Here is a 16,026-nt window from a genome sequence, read left to right as displayed (position 1 = left end):
TGTTGAATTCACAGTAAATCATTAAGCTCATACTCAGCAAGGCATTTAGTCTAACGTGACAAATGTAAAAAACCTTTTAAAAGCTGTCTAAAACAAGCACAATGTTTGGTTTTATTAGGGTTTTATATACATAAAACTACAGATATTACTTGCATGACACAACTTCAAGTCACAAGGTGGGACGTCACGTTTTAAGGAAGCTGACACTTTCTGCCGAAATGTTTTCCTAGCTGCATGTTTTAACCACAAGGTGGTGCTATTCGACCAGATCTAACACGATTCAAATCATAAATTTACACAAGCTTAGATAGTGTCAATAGTACATTTGTTTACTCTATTTTAATTTAATTTTATGTGATATTGAAATTGGTTACATAACTTAGAAGTAGAAAGAAAATGGTTTGCAGAACATTTTATAAATACATAACTAGGAAATGTAGTGAGCATAGGCCCCCTTTTATTTCTGTTACCTCTAAATAAAATCCATTACAACCAATTGCTCATACAGGTAAGTCCACCTGTATGTAAATTAATGTCATTTAATGTATTAATTCAGCAGTTATGTATCTTCCTTAGGGATCTTTTAATGGGAGTAGTTAATAAACATCATCACGAAAAGCAAGGAAGAAAACAAAAATGTCAGAAATATAAAATTTTCAGTATTTTTATTAAGGATTAGATAAAAAAAAGAAAAGAAAAGGGTAAGCACAACTTCAAACTTGCCAAAACATCAGAGAATCTTTTGACACTATCAGTAGTGCATGCTGCAAAAATGGCCTTTTTGGTTTACCAAAAGCCATGTGAGAGACACAGCTAGCATGTGAAACACGACGCTCTGGTCAGGTGAGACATAAAGCCTGAACGCAGCATCCATACTGTGAAACAGTAGCAGCATCATGCTGTGCGGAAGCTGGTCAGAGTTCAATTCGAATAAAATGTTTTTTTTTCTTATATTATTTTATACGAACCTGAAATGTGATTATTTAGCAAGAAAAAGGATGTAAAGAAGTAGAACCACATGCCAGAGTTCAAAAATGCCATTTTTAGTTGAAAATAATGTAATTGGCTGAAGCTCTTGATTAAATTAAATGTGAACAAGTAATTAAGAAGAAATAATGTAAATAAAATAACATTTAATTTGTTTATGCAGATCTCAAATTGATCACATATTGATCCTAATAAGGTCTTAAAAGTATGAAATTAAACTTTTAAAAATTCAGAAACCCTGTTAACAGACAAAAACCCTCAAATAGTTATCAATCCAAAACAGAGACAGAATGAATATTTTAGGCTAGAAGCAAAGGGATCGTATCTCCTCTGGAATATAAGTGAGAGCAATACATAAAAAAGAAGTGGACTTCAACTGAAAAAAGCAATAATTTCAGGGAACTTGTATCGGGAACAAGAAGATGCAACAATTGCAACATTTCCCCCAGAAAACTTGCTAAGATCGGTGGTTGGGTGCTAGGCCAGTGGTTCATCCAGTGGCCTGTAATGTTTTAGAAAAATATTTAAATATATTGAAAATATCACTTGATAATTATGTGTTATTGAAAGATTGGAAGTCTTGATCACCAACTATAAATATAAAATAATACTGAGGGAAAAAAATATAGTTCTTTGTGAAAACACATTCCTTCATGTGACGAAGCAGATTTCTGCAGCAACCATTTTACACCTGAAATTCATCTCTGAAAACATAGAATTCATAAGTAGATTCAACATTTATATTATTATTTAAAGCTGGAGGAGTTAGCCCCTTGTCTGATATATTTTACATGGGAAATAAATCCAATTGTCACCTGTTTCTCTCTTTAGCTCTCTTCTAAATAAACCATGCACTTTACAGACGCTCTCTGGACGATGACCTCCTGCAGCCTTACACACAGGGTCACGGCCCCACCCACTCTCACCGCCACGTCCGGGACTGTCAGGCCCTCATTTATGACAACGCCACCTATGAGAGCTATACCTCCCACGGCCGAAGCAGTCAGCCCGTTGCTGAGTCCAAGGTGTTTGTGACGGATGTGGAGAAAGGCACCAGATGGGTTCTTGGTAAGTAAGAGTGGCATAATTAAAAAAAAAAATCCAAAACTAAAACTATTCAACTTATTTTGCTGGATTTCTGTTTCCAGGTCACATGACTGTGGTCCACGACCCGCTGAAGATGGTGTCTGTGTTGGAACCAGGAGGGCCGGGTGGCTGCGAAATGAAGCGCAGGGTGTCTGTGGAGGACACGGCTAAAGCTGCAGGGTGCCTTTACGCCCAAAATGGTGGATTCTTCAAGACAAAGTCAAGCGAGTGTCTGGGGAACGTGGTGAGCAGCGGCAGGCTGGTGCAGGACAGCAAAGGGGTGCAAAACGCCCAGTTTGGAATAAGGAGGGATGGCACCCTGGTGTTTGGGTAAGAAAACAAGAAGTCATTGTTTTTCTTTTAAGGCATTGCCTGAAGCAAGCCAGATAAAACCTTGCGGTTTATTTTAGGATTGATTTATTTTCAGTAAAGGTGAGCTGAAAGTATTAAAACCCTGGTTTTATTAGTGTGCACATATAGTGCATAAACTAAAGCTTTAACTAACCAAGGTGATTCACTTTTGTTTTTTGTGCTGTTGTGGGTCTGATGGCTGTCCCGTGTTCAATTAAAAGATTTTTTGTCTCCAGTTTGAACTTTTAGTCTGAGCCTTTAGTTCTTGTCTTTCCAATTCAATTAAAATTAACATTTTGACTGAATAATTCATAAGTCTTTCATTGACAGTCACTCTGATGTGATCGTTGCTGATTATGATGGATGTAAGAGGAGGTTTGGACCTCTTTTCAAATCTCCTGTGATCTGGGGTCAAAGTTCAGGTATTATTTGAGGTTTTGAAATGCTAATTATCTGCTAGCAAGGTTCCCAAACGTTATGGAAGAAAAGGTGCATTATATATTTTTTGCTTCATATGTAAGCCCATAAACACCAGACTCCTCTGAACCACTCTGCTCGTCTCCACCTGACTTCATCACATGTACAGGATGATCTCTCCTCATGCTTGTCTCTGCTGATCGGCTCATTTGGCTATGTAAAGCACATCACAACTTCTGCTGAGTGGTTTCCTGTTAGCATGTTCATGTAGCCCACAGTTTAACCTCCGGTCCACTTCAACAGATGCTCAACAACAATCCTCTGGTGACAAGTTCATGTCTGATGACTCAGCACGGCACCAGTTGTCTATGTTGCTAACTTCAACATGGCAGCTTGACACTTTCCAAAAACAACACACTCATTTCTCCGCATGGCTACAGCAGATTTTAGCATAAAATCTGGTGGTTACTGCAGTAGGATGGAGCAAAAATGTATAACTCTGAAGAAAAAACACTGTCATGCTCTCAGACCTCTGTAAACCATCAAGAGGTTTATTTAACTTCTTTGTTTGATAACCGAGGTCACCAATTCCAGGAATTTCTACATGATTCAACGTTTACTTGTGACAAACAAATAAACGAGTGAAGACTTGGGTTTATGCGCTTTAAGAACCCAAACCGAAATATTATTTAATTAAGAATATAAAATACAGCTTCATCTACAAATCTGGACCATCTCCATTGCGTTTACAGTGCAGATGGGATATTAACTGACATTTACTTAAATTGGCCTTTTTAGATAAATCTGTTAGAAACATTTAACCATTTAAGCTGAGTGAAAATGACAGTAATGTTGGTGTGTTCTGTTCTGGAGGGTGCTAAACTGTGAAAAGAGGCCTTTATATATAAATATATAAATCTTGTCTTGTGATGTGCAGGTATCTGTCACAGAAAGATGTTTTAGATCAGTCCAACCCCTTTGTTCAGCTGGTCAGTGGAGTCATTTGGCTGCTGAGGGACAGGAAGATATACATCAATGAGAGTCTGCAGGCGGAGTGCAGTGAGACCGAGGAGACAGGTACGCTCTGGATCTTCAATAAACTGCTCAATGATTTTGGTTCAGACATCAACTCCTAAGATTTGACACAGTTTAACCCAAACCTAATTGAAGCTTAACTCATGGAATAAAGCCTTTACTAAAGACCATCCAGATTTTCTCTTTCTAAAATCAGGAATGCGATTCTTGATCACACTAGTCACGTTTTGGAGAATATCCTCCATCCGTGTCCAGAATCAGATTCCCTGACCTCAGCTCACCCTAAGCAACTGGACGAGCTCCAGTCCTGCAGTAAATAAACACAGCAGTATCTCAGTTTCTCCGCCTCCCAATGTTTGCATAACACACAAACTCATCTGTGACCTGAAATAAACACTTTGGCGCCACAAAAACACAACACTGTCATGTTTGGTTAGCAGTGACAGGAGGGCCTGTGTTCCAGCCATCAGCTTTGTGAGCAGCAGGCAAGTTTAGGAGCTCATGGAACTGATCTGTCTGTGATTTCATCAGAGGAATCTTAGCATCATCATGTGATAGATGGCAAATAATGCATCCATCTTGAGTAAAGACATTGTATGCAGATGTTGCAGTTAAATCTTTATTTTTAAAAAGTTCAATTCCTGCAAGACCAAACAGACCCTCTGCACTTTATAATCATGTTGAACTGCAAGATGAAGTTGCAGAATGAGTTGAGTGGCAGCCACACTGCTGGTTGGAGAAGTTTTATTTTTACAGAGCAGTAAGCGTTTTTTCTCCTTGACATAGGGACCTTTAGGGGCACATCAACCTCTGTGTCCTCTCTTATCCCTGGGACATACAGAAACATACAGCAACTGTCCCACCTCCAGAGGCTGGGGCTGTGAGGTTCTTACCAATTTAGTCCTTCCTGTGTTTCTACTTCTGAGATCATGGAAATGAATGCAAAATCAACAGATCCTAATGCCTAATTATGAGTTTACAGCAAAATTTTCACAAAAACATTGTGCTTTAGTGAAGCTAATTCCCACCTGCAGGTGGCATTAATTCTTCTACTACACGGCTTCCTCATTCCTAACTTGAGGTCAAAAACATGAGTGCAGAAAAAGCATTTGCTGATTTGTTTGGTTAGTTTTGTGAAAAAGGTATTTTAATAAAATCAGTGAATGTTTTTTTCTTTACGTCAGGGTCATTGAAGTATTTTGTGGATGTGGTGTCGGCCAGAACCGCAGTGGGCCACGACGAAGAGGGAAGACTGATCCTCTTTCAAATTGATGGCCAAACAGATAAAAGAGGGTAAGAAAAAAATTATCTGAAAGACGTTTATGATTGATTAGTGTTCTCCTCTGAACATGTAGTCATTTTGAAATACTGATTAAATGGAAGATGGTGTTTGTAATATTTGTAATGTGGATTCATGTTCCCCACGCACAGCAGTCAGCAGCCTTTACAACTGGCTGCTGCCCTCACTCCTGCAAACTAAGCTGCAAAACCTTCATTGAAAAACCTAATTAGTTGGATGATATAAATGCACGCTATTAAAAACATTTTTGCTTTATAGCAAGAAAGAAACACAATTCAATGTTATTTTTTATGGTTTTTGAAAAAAGCCGTAACAAAGATTTCAGTAAACTCGACTGAAAAGCCAAACAAACTTTGAGATAATTACTTTAAGTCCTGGCTATTCCATATGAGCCTGTTTGTTTGCAGTGGAAAGCCTTGTTGCTATGTGGTAAAAGTCGACTTTGTCCTGAGTCAAAACAAAAACACTTGGAGTCATTATAAGGCTGTTAGTTTAATGAGGTGTTTACTAGGAAGCTGAATATCTCTGACATGAAGTCATTATATGTGAGAGTCAGAGTCAAAATAGGAGGATAATAAATATGGCGTCGATGGTAGTTAAATGCAACAATAAATAATGAGATTATTCAGTAATGATGGTGAATCTCAGTGACAACAACAGAACCTGGAAACTTTAGAGAAAATATTTAGAGACTTCATTAATGAGATGAACTAACACAGCAAAGCCCGTTTGTCTTCAACCCGTTTTTCTGGCAATTCCACCAATCAGTTATATGGATTTGACTTCCCTTCGCCTTGTGAACCCCCTCATCCCTGCTGACAATCTGAAGATTAATGTTCTGCTGTTAATGATTTAGCTAAGAATAGCACAACACTCTGACATGTCTAAACCTCTGACTTCTGTGTTTTTCTTGTCAATATCAGACCCCAGCTGATCAATAAAACGTGTTAAAGTCAGGTTGGACCAAACAGACTGACCTTCTGGTTTCTACCGGCAATAAAAATATATGTTGATTGTTATTGTTCACCTAAGTTAATATTGTTTACATGGGTGGCATGAATAAGCAAAGAGTAGTCATGTGCAGAGTCCTGTGGTTCATTTACTTTATTTTTAAACAATATTATTTAAAATTAACAAAGTATAAGCTGCTTTATTATTGCAAATTTGCACTAATGTCTTAAAATTAAATTAAGTGATGATTTAAAAAAAATTCTAGTGTGTTTCCTGTCTCTATAAATCAGTGAGTACCAAGTAAGAAGCAATAAATCAGCTGAAGCAAACAGTTTTCTCACCACTGAGTTCTGTCATCTCACCAGAATACAATATGACTTTAAATAATACCAAATCTTACAGCTTGGTTCCCTTAGCCATACTCAAAATAAACAGAAGAGTCTGTTCACATTTTCACAACATAAAATGTAAATTAACGTGGAGATAAATGATGAAAGAAGTTGTATGCAAACTTTTGGCCAAAATCGTCAAATCAAAATATATGAAGGCCAAAATTTTTTTTTTTTTTTTTTTACCATCTAAAATATAGGCTAAGCTTGTACTATTTTCATTAACCACACAAACAAATGTTTTGTTGGAAAGGGATATGTAAATAATTATACATACAAATGAAAAAGGTTCTTGCATTTTTTTCTAATTTTCTAGGTATAAATTTGAAAAAATAGAACAAAATGAAGTCATTTCTGAGCAGTGACATCAGCATTTAGGTCACTCTTTCTTTGAAAACACATGTTGTATTTAGCCAAGTTTAATACATGCATTAAAACAGATTTGGGTGCAGCAAAGTCAGCTTTAGAGTAAAAGTCACTGAATAGATGTGCTTCTTGCAGGGGAATGCAGAAAGTTTATCTTTTACCTTGTCTGTGATCATTTTTCCCTGATTAAAAATAAAAAGGCTTCATCTAGATCAAATGTTTATAACCTTTTATTCATTTCCAGCATTTGAAGTATATTTTCTGTCCAAACAGGATGAATCTCTGGCAGGTAGCAGAGTTCCTGAAGGACAACGGCGTGGTCAATGCCATTAACTTGGATGGAGGCGGGTCTTCTACCTACGTGGTTAATGGCTCTCTGGCCAGCTACCCCTCTGATCACTGGTGAGCCACTAATCCCTCACATGAAGATTTCTGATATTTCTTCCTTTTCTGATTATTCATTTATTTGTAATCCTTGCCAGCATTTCCGACAGCAGGTGGCGCTGCAGCAGAGAAGTTTCCACTGTTCTGTGTGTTCATCAGCCTCTATGCCACCCCGCAAACTGCAGCGAACACGGTGAATGCGTTGACGGACGCTGCCGGTGTGAGAAGGGCTGGCGGGGTGCAGCCTGTGACACCCTGGTGTGTCAGCCCCCCGCCTGCGGACCCCACGGTTTCTGCACAGCCAGTGAGCGGACTCCTACCTTTAATGCTGCTGCCAAAGTTTCTTCTTTCTGTTTATGAAACATTTTATTTTTCTGCTGTTTCTCCTGATCTCTGTCTGTGTGTTGCAGGTGGTTGTATCTGCGATGCTGGATGGAGAGGGACAAACTGCAGTGAAGGTAAAGACAGATCCTTTATTAGCACATACCCACTCTGCTTGTAAAATAATTCACACCCTTTGAACATTTTTTTTTATTATTTTTTCACATTAAGCCACAAATGTCAGTGTATTTCACTTTAATTTAATGTGAAACACAAACACAATGTGGACCATTATTGTGAAATGCAATCATTCTAAACATAATAATCAAGCAATTTTTACAAATGAAAATCTGATGTACTTTTTCACTCAGTCTCATTTAACAAAATACCCTTAAATAAAATCTGGTGAAACCAAAAGTTGCCAATTTGTCCAGTATAAATGCAACTGTTCAGTTTAAGGCCTAATAGGTTGGTTAAAGGTAAATGTAAAGGTAATTTTATTTATATAGCACATTTTCAGCAACAAGGCAATATAAAGTGGTTAGAGAACATTGCGTTACTCTGACCTAAACCTTTTGACCTACATACAAAATGCTGCGTGGTGGAAAACTACAGACCCCACAGTGAAATACTGGTGTTGTTAGCATCTTGCTGCGGGATGCATTTTCTTCAGTGGGGGCACAGAAAACTGGTTGAGGGAAAGTGTTTTCACACTTGAGAACCAGAATTGTAACATTTTGTTACATTTTCAGCCTCTCCCATTTGCTCTCACACTGCTTTGTGTCCAACATGCTAACTAACTGAAAAACCTGTTCACCCCCTCGAACCACTGAAGGACACAACGTGAAACCCTTTGAATGAGACATGAGCCCAACTTTCCTGTTCACAAAATGTAAATACAAATGGAGTGGCATCAGATTTTAGTGATTGTAGGATTTCTCTCTGTCTTTGGCAAAAGACCACAAGCCATTTCTCCTGCTGGTACTAGACTCTCTAATTTGTTTTGGTTGTATTTACCCAGAATGCCCTGCACTGCAGTCTGCTTCCTGCTTTTGGAGCAGTCTCTGGTTTGCTTGTTGTTCACATATGCATTCAATCTGCAACAAAGTCCACATCAATCGAATCGAGACCGGAGTTTGTAGGCAGACCAGAGTTCGCTTTTTTGTCCACATTCACAGTTCCCCAATCAAAACAAACTTTCTAATTAAATGAACTAGAGTTCGATTCAAGCAGACGAAACAGGGCTGATGTGAATGCAGGAGAATCCTGGAGGAAAACCTGATAGACTTTAAAAAACTTGACACTGGTGGTTCACCTTCCAGCAGGACAGCAATGCTAAACATGCAGCCAGAGCTACAGGGGATGGTTTACAGCAAGGTAGATTCATGAATTAAAATGGCCTAGTCAAAGTCCAGACCTAAATCAAGTTGGAAATTTCTGACAGACCTTGAAAATAACATCCCTCAGACACTCTCCATCCATTCTGACTGAGCTTTTACTAAATTTATTCCACTCTGCTCAAAATGTTTGAAAACAGGTAACTCTGGATTTATGAATGGCTCTGTTCTTGAGATAGAAATAATATACATTTGACAAAAAGTGAAAAAAGTTCTAGGAATAATAATATGTTAGAATAGAACTGTAAACCCATCTGTACAAGCATGTCAGTCTCAACTACTCTAAACCTGAAATTTATTATAAGTAAAACTTTCAGAGAACAGACAGTAAATGCAGACTCTTTCAATAGACACAAATGAGTTTGCAGATAATTATGAGATATAAGTCAGTGTCTCATAAATAAGATGATCTTCAATAATAATAATTTTAATGAAGCTTGTACCTCAGTGACAACACGCCCTTTACCCACATCATTTCTGAAAGTTGTACATGAACTCCTCCTGACTTGTTTACAGCTAATTTTATATTGTCTTGAAAGATAAGTTTTCAGCTCAGCAGCCATTTGTCAGATAATTTGTTTTTGATTGTTTTGCTCATAGCCAGGAATTAAAATGAGAGTTTAAACGAGTCAAACTGTGAAACTGATCTACAGTGAAATCAGACGATGGCAGTTTTATCAGCCTAACTTAGAACTTGCAGACTAATTCAGCACATTAAGTTAAGAATTTATTTGCCTGTCACAACAGTAACATCACACTTTGGGATTATTAGTTATACAATACTCAGTACAATAAAATTTTGTGAGGGCAGTAAAGTGGAGGATTTATGTGAGCAGTTAATTTGCTTTTGTAAAGTGTGAAAACAATCTTTCATTGTTTATTTTACTTATTAGTTTTATCTCTGAGTTCTTGTTTGGCGTTGCACGCCAAACAACTTATGTAAAAATACTATTTATGTAAAAAAAAAAAAAATTGCCCATACTGTACAGTATTTTTTTTTCTGTTTTTATGTATTTTTATTTGAAAATAAAAATACATAAAGTAGTAGGCAATAAAAGCCTACTTGCTTTTATTGCCTGTCACTTTGCTGCTGTTGCACAGAACTTTCCCCATCTTGGGAAATAAAGGATAAGTTCTATTATATTTCTTCTTTTAATTCTGTTTTTCTTAATGTATGAAGGATTGCATCTGCCACACAATGAAACACATTTCCAGAATTGATGTCAGATGTTCACAAACATAAATAGTCTGAAAGAGAAAAGAGAAACAAAGGGTTTTTCAGGAGTTTTTGTTTTGTTCGCTTGTCTTTTAACGTTATGTTTACCTTATCCATTCTGCAACCACATTATGTTGTGAACATCTGGCTCTGCTTTCTGGGAAATAAATGTATTTAGAAAGTCTCAGGATAAGTAGAAATGCTAAAAAATAAAGTAAAACTCTTTTTCTTTACATGCATTTAGCCTTTTTCTTTTTTCTTTTTTTTTTGAAGCATGCCTCCCAGGTTTCTACGGCGACGGCTGCACCAAAACCTGCTCTTGTTTTAATAACGGTTCCTGTGATCCTGTCAACGGTCGCTGTGTCTGCCCTCCTGGTTTCCATGGTGACACGTGTGAAAAAGGTATTGCTATGTTTCATTTCATATGTAGCTGAGATAAACTCACATAAATACTTTATCCAGGCACCTAGCAGTAGTGATTGGTCAGTCATTAAATGAAAGAAGCAAATAGATTTTGGCTTTTGACCTGTTATGATATTACAGAGATTCAACCTTCTGTCATTCAAGGCTCTTTTTTCAGTAAGCGGGTAAAAAATGACATGCTTAAAAAATGTAATGGCCAAATTGCTAAAGTTGAACCATGGGGTCAAAGTTGTTTCTGCTCTCTAGTGGGAATCACCACAAGTTGTCCAAAGAAGGATAAGCACTGCCTCCATGACGGATTCATGAACTTCTGGTGGTTTTCTTTTTAATTTTTTTAATATCTTCGGGACTTACAGCTGACCTGTGTTTCCATTCCAAAGAAAAAGCTGCTGTAGTTTAAATAGCTAAAAAAAAAGTTCATTCTGGTTGTGAGAAAAAGTGATCACACACTCAGTGCATCAGTTCACCACTGTGTGAAGGAAACATGTTGTTTTACATCATGGACCAGGGAGAAGGCTACTGAAAATGTTTGGCTGCTATTACTTTGAAATACATCGTCTGTAAACATTATTTTGTCATTCTGCAATCATGGTTTAGTTATAGGTGGAAAAATACAACAATCAGACTCAAGTTTTAGTCCGACTTCAGCCTTTCTGGGCGAACAACTCAAGTCTTTTGTGCTCCATCAAGACTTTAATGGTCTTGTTTTCATTCACACCTTGGTGACACAATGGCATTGCCTTTATCACCACTAAATGTAAATTAAAGGATACTTTCTAGCAAAATTCCCCATATTTTAAAACTGTTTTTATTTAATTTATTCATCTGTCCATATTGTGTCTGTAAAGTGGCAGAAGGTAATTTGGTAACGTCTAAGCTTGCTATAATTTGGTTGTATTGATGTTACAGCAGTATTTTTTATTATTCTACATACTCATATTTAAAATGTCTTCATTGAGAGCAAAATGAATCAAAGGCAGATTTCTTGTTCATGTCGCAAGCTTGGCAAATGAAGTAGATTATGATTCAAGAAGTTCGTTTTAGAAGAAAAAATGTAAATGTGATATTTTATCATTTTTATACAACTTTTTGTGTCATTCAAATTCATCATAAAAACCTAACTGTGTCTGTTTTTCAGCGTGTCCTTTGGGTTTCTTCGGTGCATCTTGCGCTCAGGAGTGTCGATGTGACGACTTGTGCCCATGTGACCCGCAGACAGGAAGCTGTAACACCACATTACCAGTAGACACCAATTACACCTTACACAGAGGTACATATCCAGCTTTATTTTGTGCATGGGACTTTGTGGTTTTCTGCATGTAAACACCACTGTCTGTACTTCATCATCTGCTGCTGGAGTGCAAATTTACCTGTTTAGAAAAATCTGGATGAATAACAGAGTAGAAATGAACAAAAATCAGCTAAACTGAAGTTTTTGTTTCTAAAATGCATCCAGACTTTTATGTAGTTTATTTGGATATGCATGTTATTTAAAACTGAAGCTAACATTTCATTTTTGAACAAGAAGACAGAAGCATACACCCCTGAATGAAACAGAAGCTGCTACTTGAGTCATGTTGCGTCTCTGTTGTTATACAGGTCAGTGGCATCATGGGATCACATCTCTTACTACAGAGATGGCGTGACATAGGAGATAAAGAACATTATCCTGGAAAAAAAAAACTGAATAGGAAGACAAAATGCTCTGAAGTTGGAAGGAAAAAATACAGATTTTGATTAATTCAAGATCCAAATATATTTAAACAGATTTAAGACTTTGAAGCCTGCAGGATTTGCTGGCTCTCCCTTTGGCTACATTCACACATATCTGACTTTTTTATAGCAGTTTCAAAGGCCCAATTTCTATCACTTAATCCTCAGTAAAAATCCAATTTATGCCACGTCTATATGTTGAACTAAATTTTATACGTATCTGATTGTTTTCAAAGCATCTGCAGTCTGAAGATGTCATGTTACATTTTATCCAACTTTTACATCATTGTCGTGAAACGTGTCATAATTCTGCACCGGAAGAAGCCAGACGCAGTAAATCCAGACGTAAACAATGACTGGAAATTATAATTATGAAATTATGAAAAACGTCTGTGTCAGTAAAGTGCATCATATCTCAGTCCCACCACTCTTAGTTTCAACTACACATCCAAACAAACTTCCCTAAAGATGCCACAGTCAGTGCTCCAGAAAAGGCCATTTCTATTAGTTACTTTCTTTTTATAAGCTTTTATTTTTCTCTACAGCTGGACGATGCCTGGCCAAGCAGATGTTTACATCCTGGAGACAAGAAGAAGAATCTCACAGAGAGCAGCCTTATCTAACAGAGTAAGGTTTTAAAGGTCAAACCTCTGACTTTTCTTCTCTGCTGTCATTTTTCAGTGAACGTATAATAGAAACATAATGTCCTCTCAAAGACAAAACAACTTTAGTGTCTCCACATAAACATAACATTGATCTTTTGTAAAGTTACCAATAACAAAAGTAAACAAATGTTTTCAAACAAGTCTCAGTGGTTATAAAAGATAGTTTTTTTTCCAATGTCACTAGAAAATTGTTAGTTAATTTTAAACTGAAACGTTTCTTTGGAAATAAAAACATAAGAGAAAACTTAGGGGACAGTTCTAAAGTCTTCATTCTGCTGTCTGCTCTCGTCATGAGTCCGGTAAAAAGAAGAAGATGAAGATGTTTTGACAAATGAGAAAAGAAAATCACACTGAAAGTCAAACACACTGGAAGTGGTATGATGGTCTTGGACTGTTTTGCTGCTTTTTCATCTGAAAATGGGAATAATGCAGAAGGACAACAGTGTAAAAATAGCATCAGCTTTATCTTTGAATGGCTCAAAATAGAAACAAATTAGAAAATGACCTAATAAAAGTCTGGATTTAAATTGTGAAATTATTTGCATCCTGTGGAAAACAGACCAAATCGTGAAATTGAACAAACAACTGAGCAAAGTGTTTCTAGATAGTTTACACTGAGGTTTACAGTGAATGAGACTGTGCTGGCTGCTGCAGCTTCCTGTCCATTTGTGTCATGTGACCCAAACACAGTCTGGTGAAAATCTATTCAGAAATTATTTCAGTACAAAATTAGTGTTTTTGGTGCCTTTTCAACATTGCAGTGCCAGGGCTTTTAAAAACATCCTTCCTCTTTTTCAGGTTAAGTTAATTTATTGAGTGCAGTGTCATGAAATTGATGTAATTCCTGCTTTTTTCCCAGGCGATCATGGCTAGTCATCACCCTCGTCCTCACTTGTCTCCTGTTGGCCAGCCTGATCGTCTCATGTCACCAGGTGTGCTGCAGATCAGTGACATCGCGCTTCCCTGAACGAAAGGATTACTCTTATGTACCGCTACGGGACATCAACGGAGCCCCTTCACGCACTGCAGAAAATAGGAACGGGAGCTTGGGAGTGGAGGACTCGGATTCCCAGGAGGAAATCTGGTCTCCGTCACACTCAGGGAGGTCGTAGCTGCCTGGAAGATCGAGGATGAGCAGTGAGAGCACTGTTATTGCACAAAAACACTCACTTCACGTTCTGCCACCAATACGGGAATACTGATGTGAAACACGACAAAGCCCAACAGTTTTACAACATTCCTCTTTAAACATATCTTCAGATTTCCCCAAAGTCTTTTGGCAGAAGTTTTCTCAGGATTTTTGTTTCAAGTTGAGGTGTTTCAACCTGAAAATGAATAGAAAGTGACAAAATCTTGATTTTTGTTTTGTCTTTCAGCTCCAGGTATGATAATGTTAACTCTCTTTAAAACTGAAAGCATGAGCTCTAACCTGTACAGACGGATGCTAACGTCTCGTCGTCTTCCTCAGCTTTCATCACACAAACAGCAAATTACTTCCTTACTAGAGTCTCACCTAGAACAGGATGTACTAATAGTAAAATATAGATACTGTTAATACCTGTATTTTTACTGGCAGTCAGATGTTTACAAGCCTTAAAAATTGTTTCAAGGACTTTAAAGTGTCTTAAAAACTTTCTTAAAATACCTGCCATGTTTTTTGTTTTTTTGTTTTTTTTTACAGCTGCAGTTTTTTACAGTAATTTCAGATTATTTTTTATGTTCCTAAGGTATTATATGAATGAATTTAAAATGTTTTTCCAAACTTTTGGCCCTTTATATAGATTGGAAATTACTATACATTTAAGATTACAATGCAAAAAAATGTTTTATAAGTTGGAACTTTTTCCTGTTTGATCTGATAAACTTTTATCTAAAAGACAATAATGTACAAAGCAAACCATGTTCAAAGTACAGCCGTAAGTTATTATTTTGTACATCAAACAAGTAAAGTATTTTGGTTTTCCTCTCAAATATTTGCTCAGTTTGAACTCAGTGAAATCTGTTCCTGCTAGATGGAAGCTAATTTATGAAGCCAAAGAGTGAAATAAGGTTGCTGTGAACAGAACAGATACTTTGACAACAGCAGATTGTTAAAGTTTACCAAGGACAATCTACTGACACCATGTTGCTCACACCTGCTACAGATACTATCCTACAGCTTAGGCTGTGTTCAAACAGCAGATCTTGATCCTCAATTCAGATTTTTTAGTTTTTTTTGGTTCAATCCGATTTTTTAATTGTTTTTGCATGGTTGTTCATACTACTAAATGATGCAACCGCAGTGAAACTGGACGGGACTGCTCCATGTATAAAGCCAAAGTGTCGTAGTGTTTACGAATGTTAATATAATATGAACGTTACTTGGCATGTTGAGTGTTTGCAGGCGAGATTTCTGGGTTCATTTCTTTGCTGGTAGGAAGAAACAAAGTATAGCAAATCTAAGATGATCTTTGCAGATTTCCCTTTGATGCAAGGAAATCAATTTCAACAATCATGTTTGCCTCCAGGAGAGATAATGAAACAAAACCGTAAGTTCTGGCTCTTAAGATGATGTTTCTTAAGATGATGATGTTTCCTGCATTGGTTTTATGCTTTAAACCAATGCAGGAAACATTTTAAACATCAGATAAAATTTGAAATCTAATTTATTTAAAAAGGAACTATTAAACAAATGTCCCAATGTCATAAAAAAGCTGTGGAAAAACATAACAAATGTGAAAATAATAAAGTATTAAGGAAGGGAACAAGGGTAGTAATTTTTTACCATCTAATTTTGAACCAGTAATCTTGCATTTTTTTTTATTTTTGCCTGTTAAATTATTTTACACTGAACCAAAGCGACCGAGGAAAACAAACTGAGATGATTCATACATATTTATCTTCAGGTTATGTCTCTGTTATTTGTTATATAATTCTGCAGACTACTGAGCAACACGAGTTAAGAATGTACTGGGTCAGGTTGAGGTCCTGGTGTCACCAGAAACCCCCATTAATTTTAATATTTAATAAAACATGTCTGAGGTCA

At 36.9% G+C, this 16,026-nt stretch overlaps 2 protein-coding genes across 2 annotated transcripts in view; one reads left to right on the top strand and one right to left on the bottom strand.

Annotated features, from left to right (window-relative positions):
• The window catches only part of ndufaf6 (NADH:ubiquinone oxidoreductase complex assembly factor 6), a 19,171-nt gene extending 18,975 nt beyond the window's left edge, over nt 1–196 (bottom strand). The window contains exon 1 of the mRNA XM_016661097.1: nt 131–196. Coding sequence (XP_016516583.1) covers nt 131–132 — 2 coding nt within the window. The 5' untranslated portion in view covers nt 133–196. The remainder of the gene's footprint in view (nt 1–130) is intronic.
• Nucleotides 1–16,026, top strand: part of nagpa (N-acetylglucosamine-1-phosphodiester alpha-N-acetylglucosaminidase) — a 16,453-nt gene extending 427 nt beyond the window's left edge. Inside the window, exons 2-12 of the mRNA XM_007572897.2 lie at nt 1,850–2,055; nt 2,136–2,403; nt 3,779–3,918; nt 5,061–5,169; nt 7,156–7,284; nt 7,365–7,570; nt 7,677–7,724; nt 10,474–10,602; nt 11,762–11,893; nt 12,882–12,963; nt 13,861–16,026. Coding sequence (XP_007572959.1) covers nt 1,850–2,055; nt 2,136–2,403; nt 3,779–3,918; nt 5,061–5,169; nt 7,156–7,284; nt 7,365–7,570; nt 7,677–7,724; nt 10,474–10,602; nt 11,762–11,893; nt 12,882–12,963; nt 13,861–14,113 — 1,702 coding nt within the window. The 3' untranslated portion in view covers nt 14,114–16,026. The remainder of the gene's footprint in view (nt 1–1,849; nt 2,056–2,135; nt 2,404–3,778; nt 3,919–5,060; nt 5,170–7,155; nt 7,285–7,364; nt 7,571–7,676; nt 7,725–10,473; nt 10,603–11,761; nt 11,894–12,881; nt 12,964–13,860) is intronic.

This window comes from Poecilia formosa, unplaced genomic scaffold, assembly GCF_000485575.1.
Source record: "Poecilia formosa unplaced genomic scaffold, Poecilia_formosa-5.1.2 Scaffold310, whole genome shotgun sequence".
Taxonomy (NCBI): Eukaryota; Metazoa; Chordata; class Actinopteri; order Cyprinodontiformes; family Poeciliidae; genus Poecilia; species Poecilia formosa.
The sequence above is the reverse complement of the archived record's forward strand: the minus strand, read 5'-3'. Positions and strand labels throughout refer to the sequence as shown.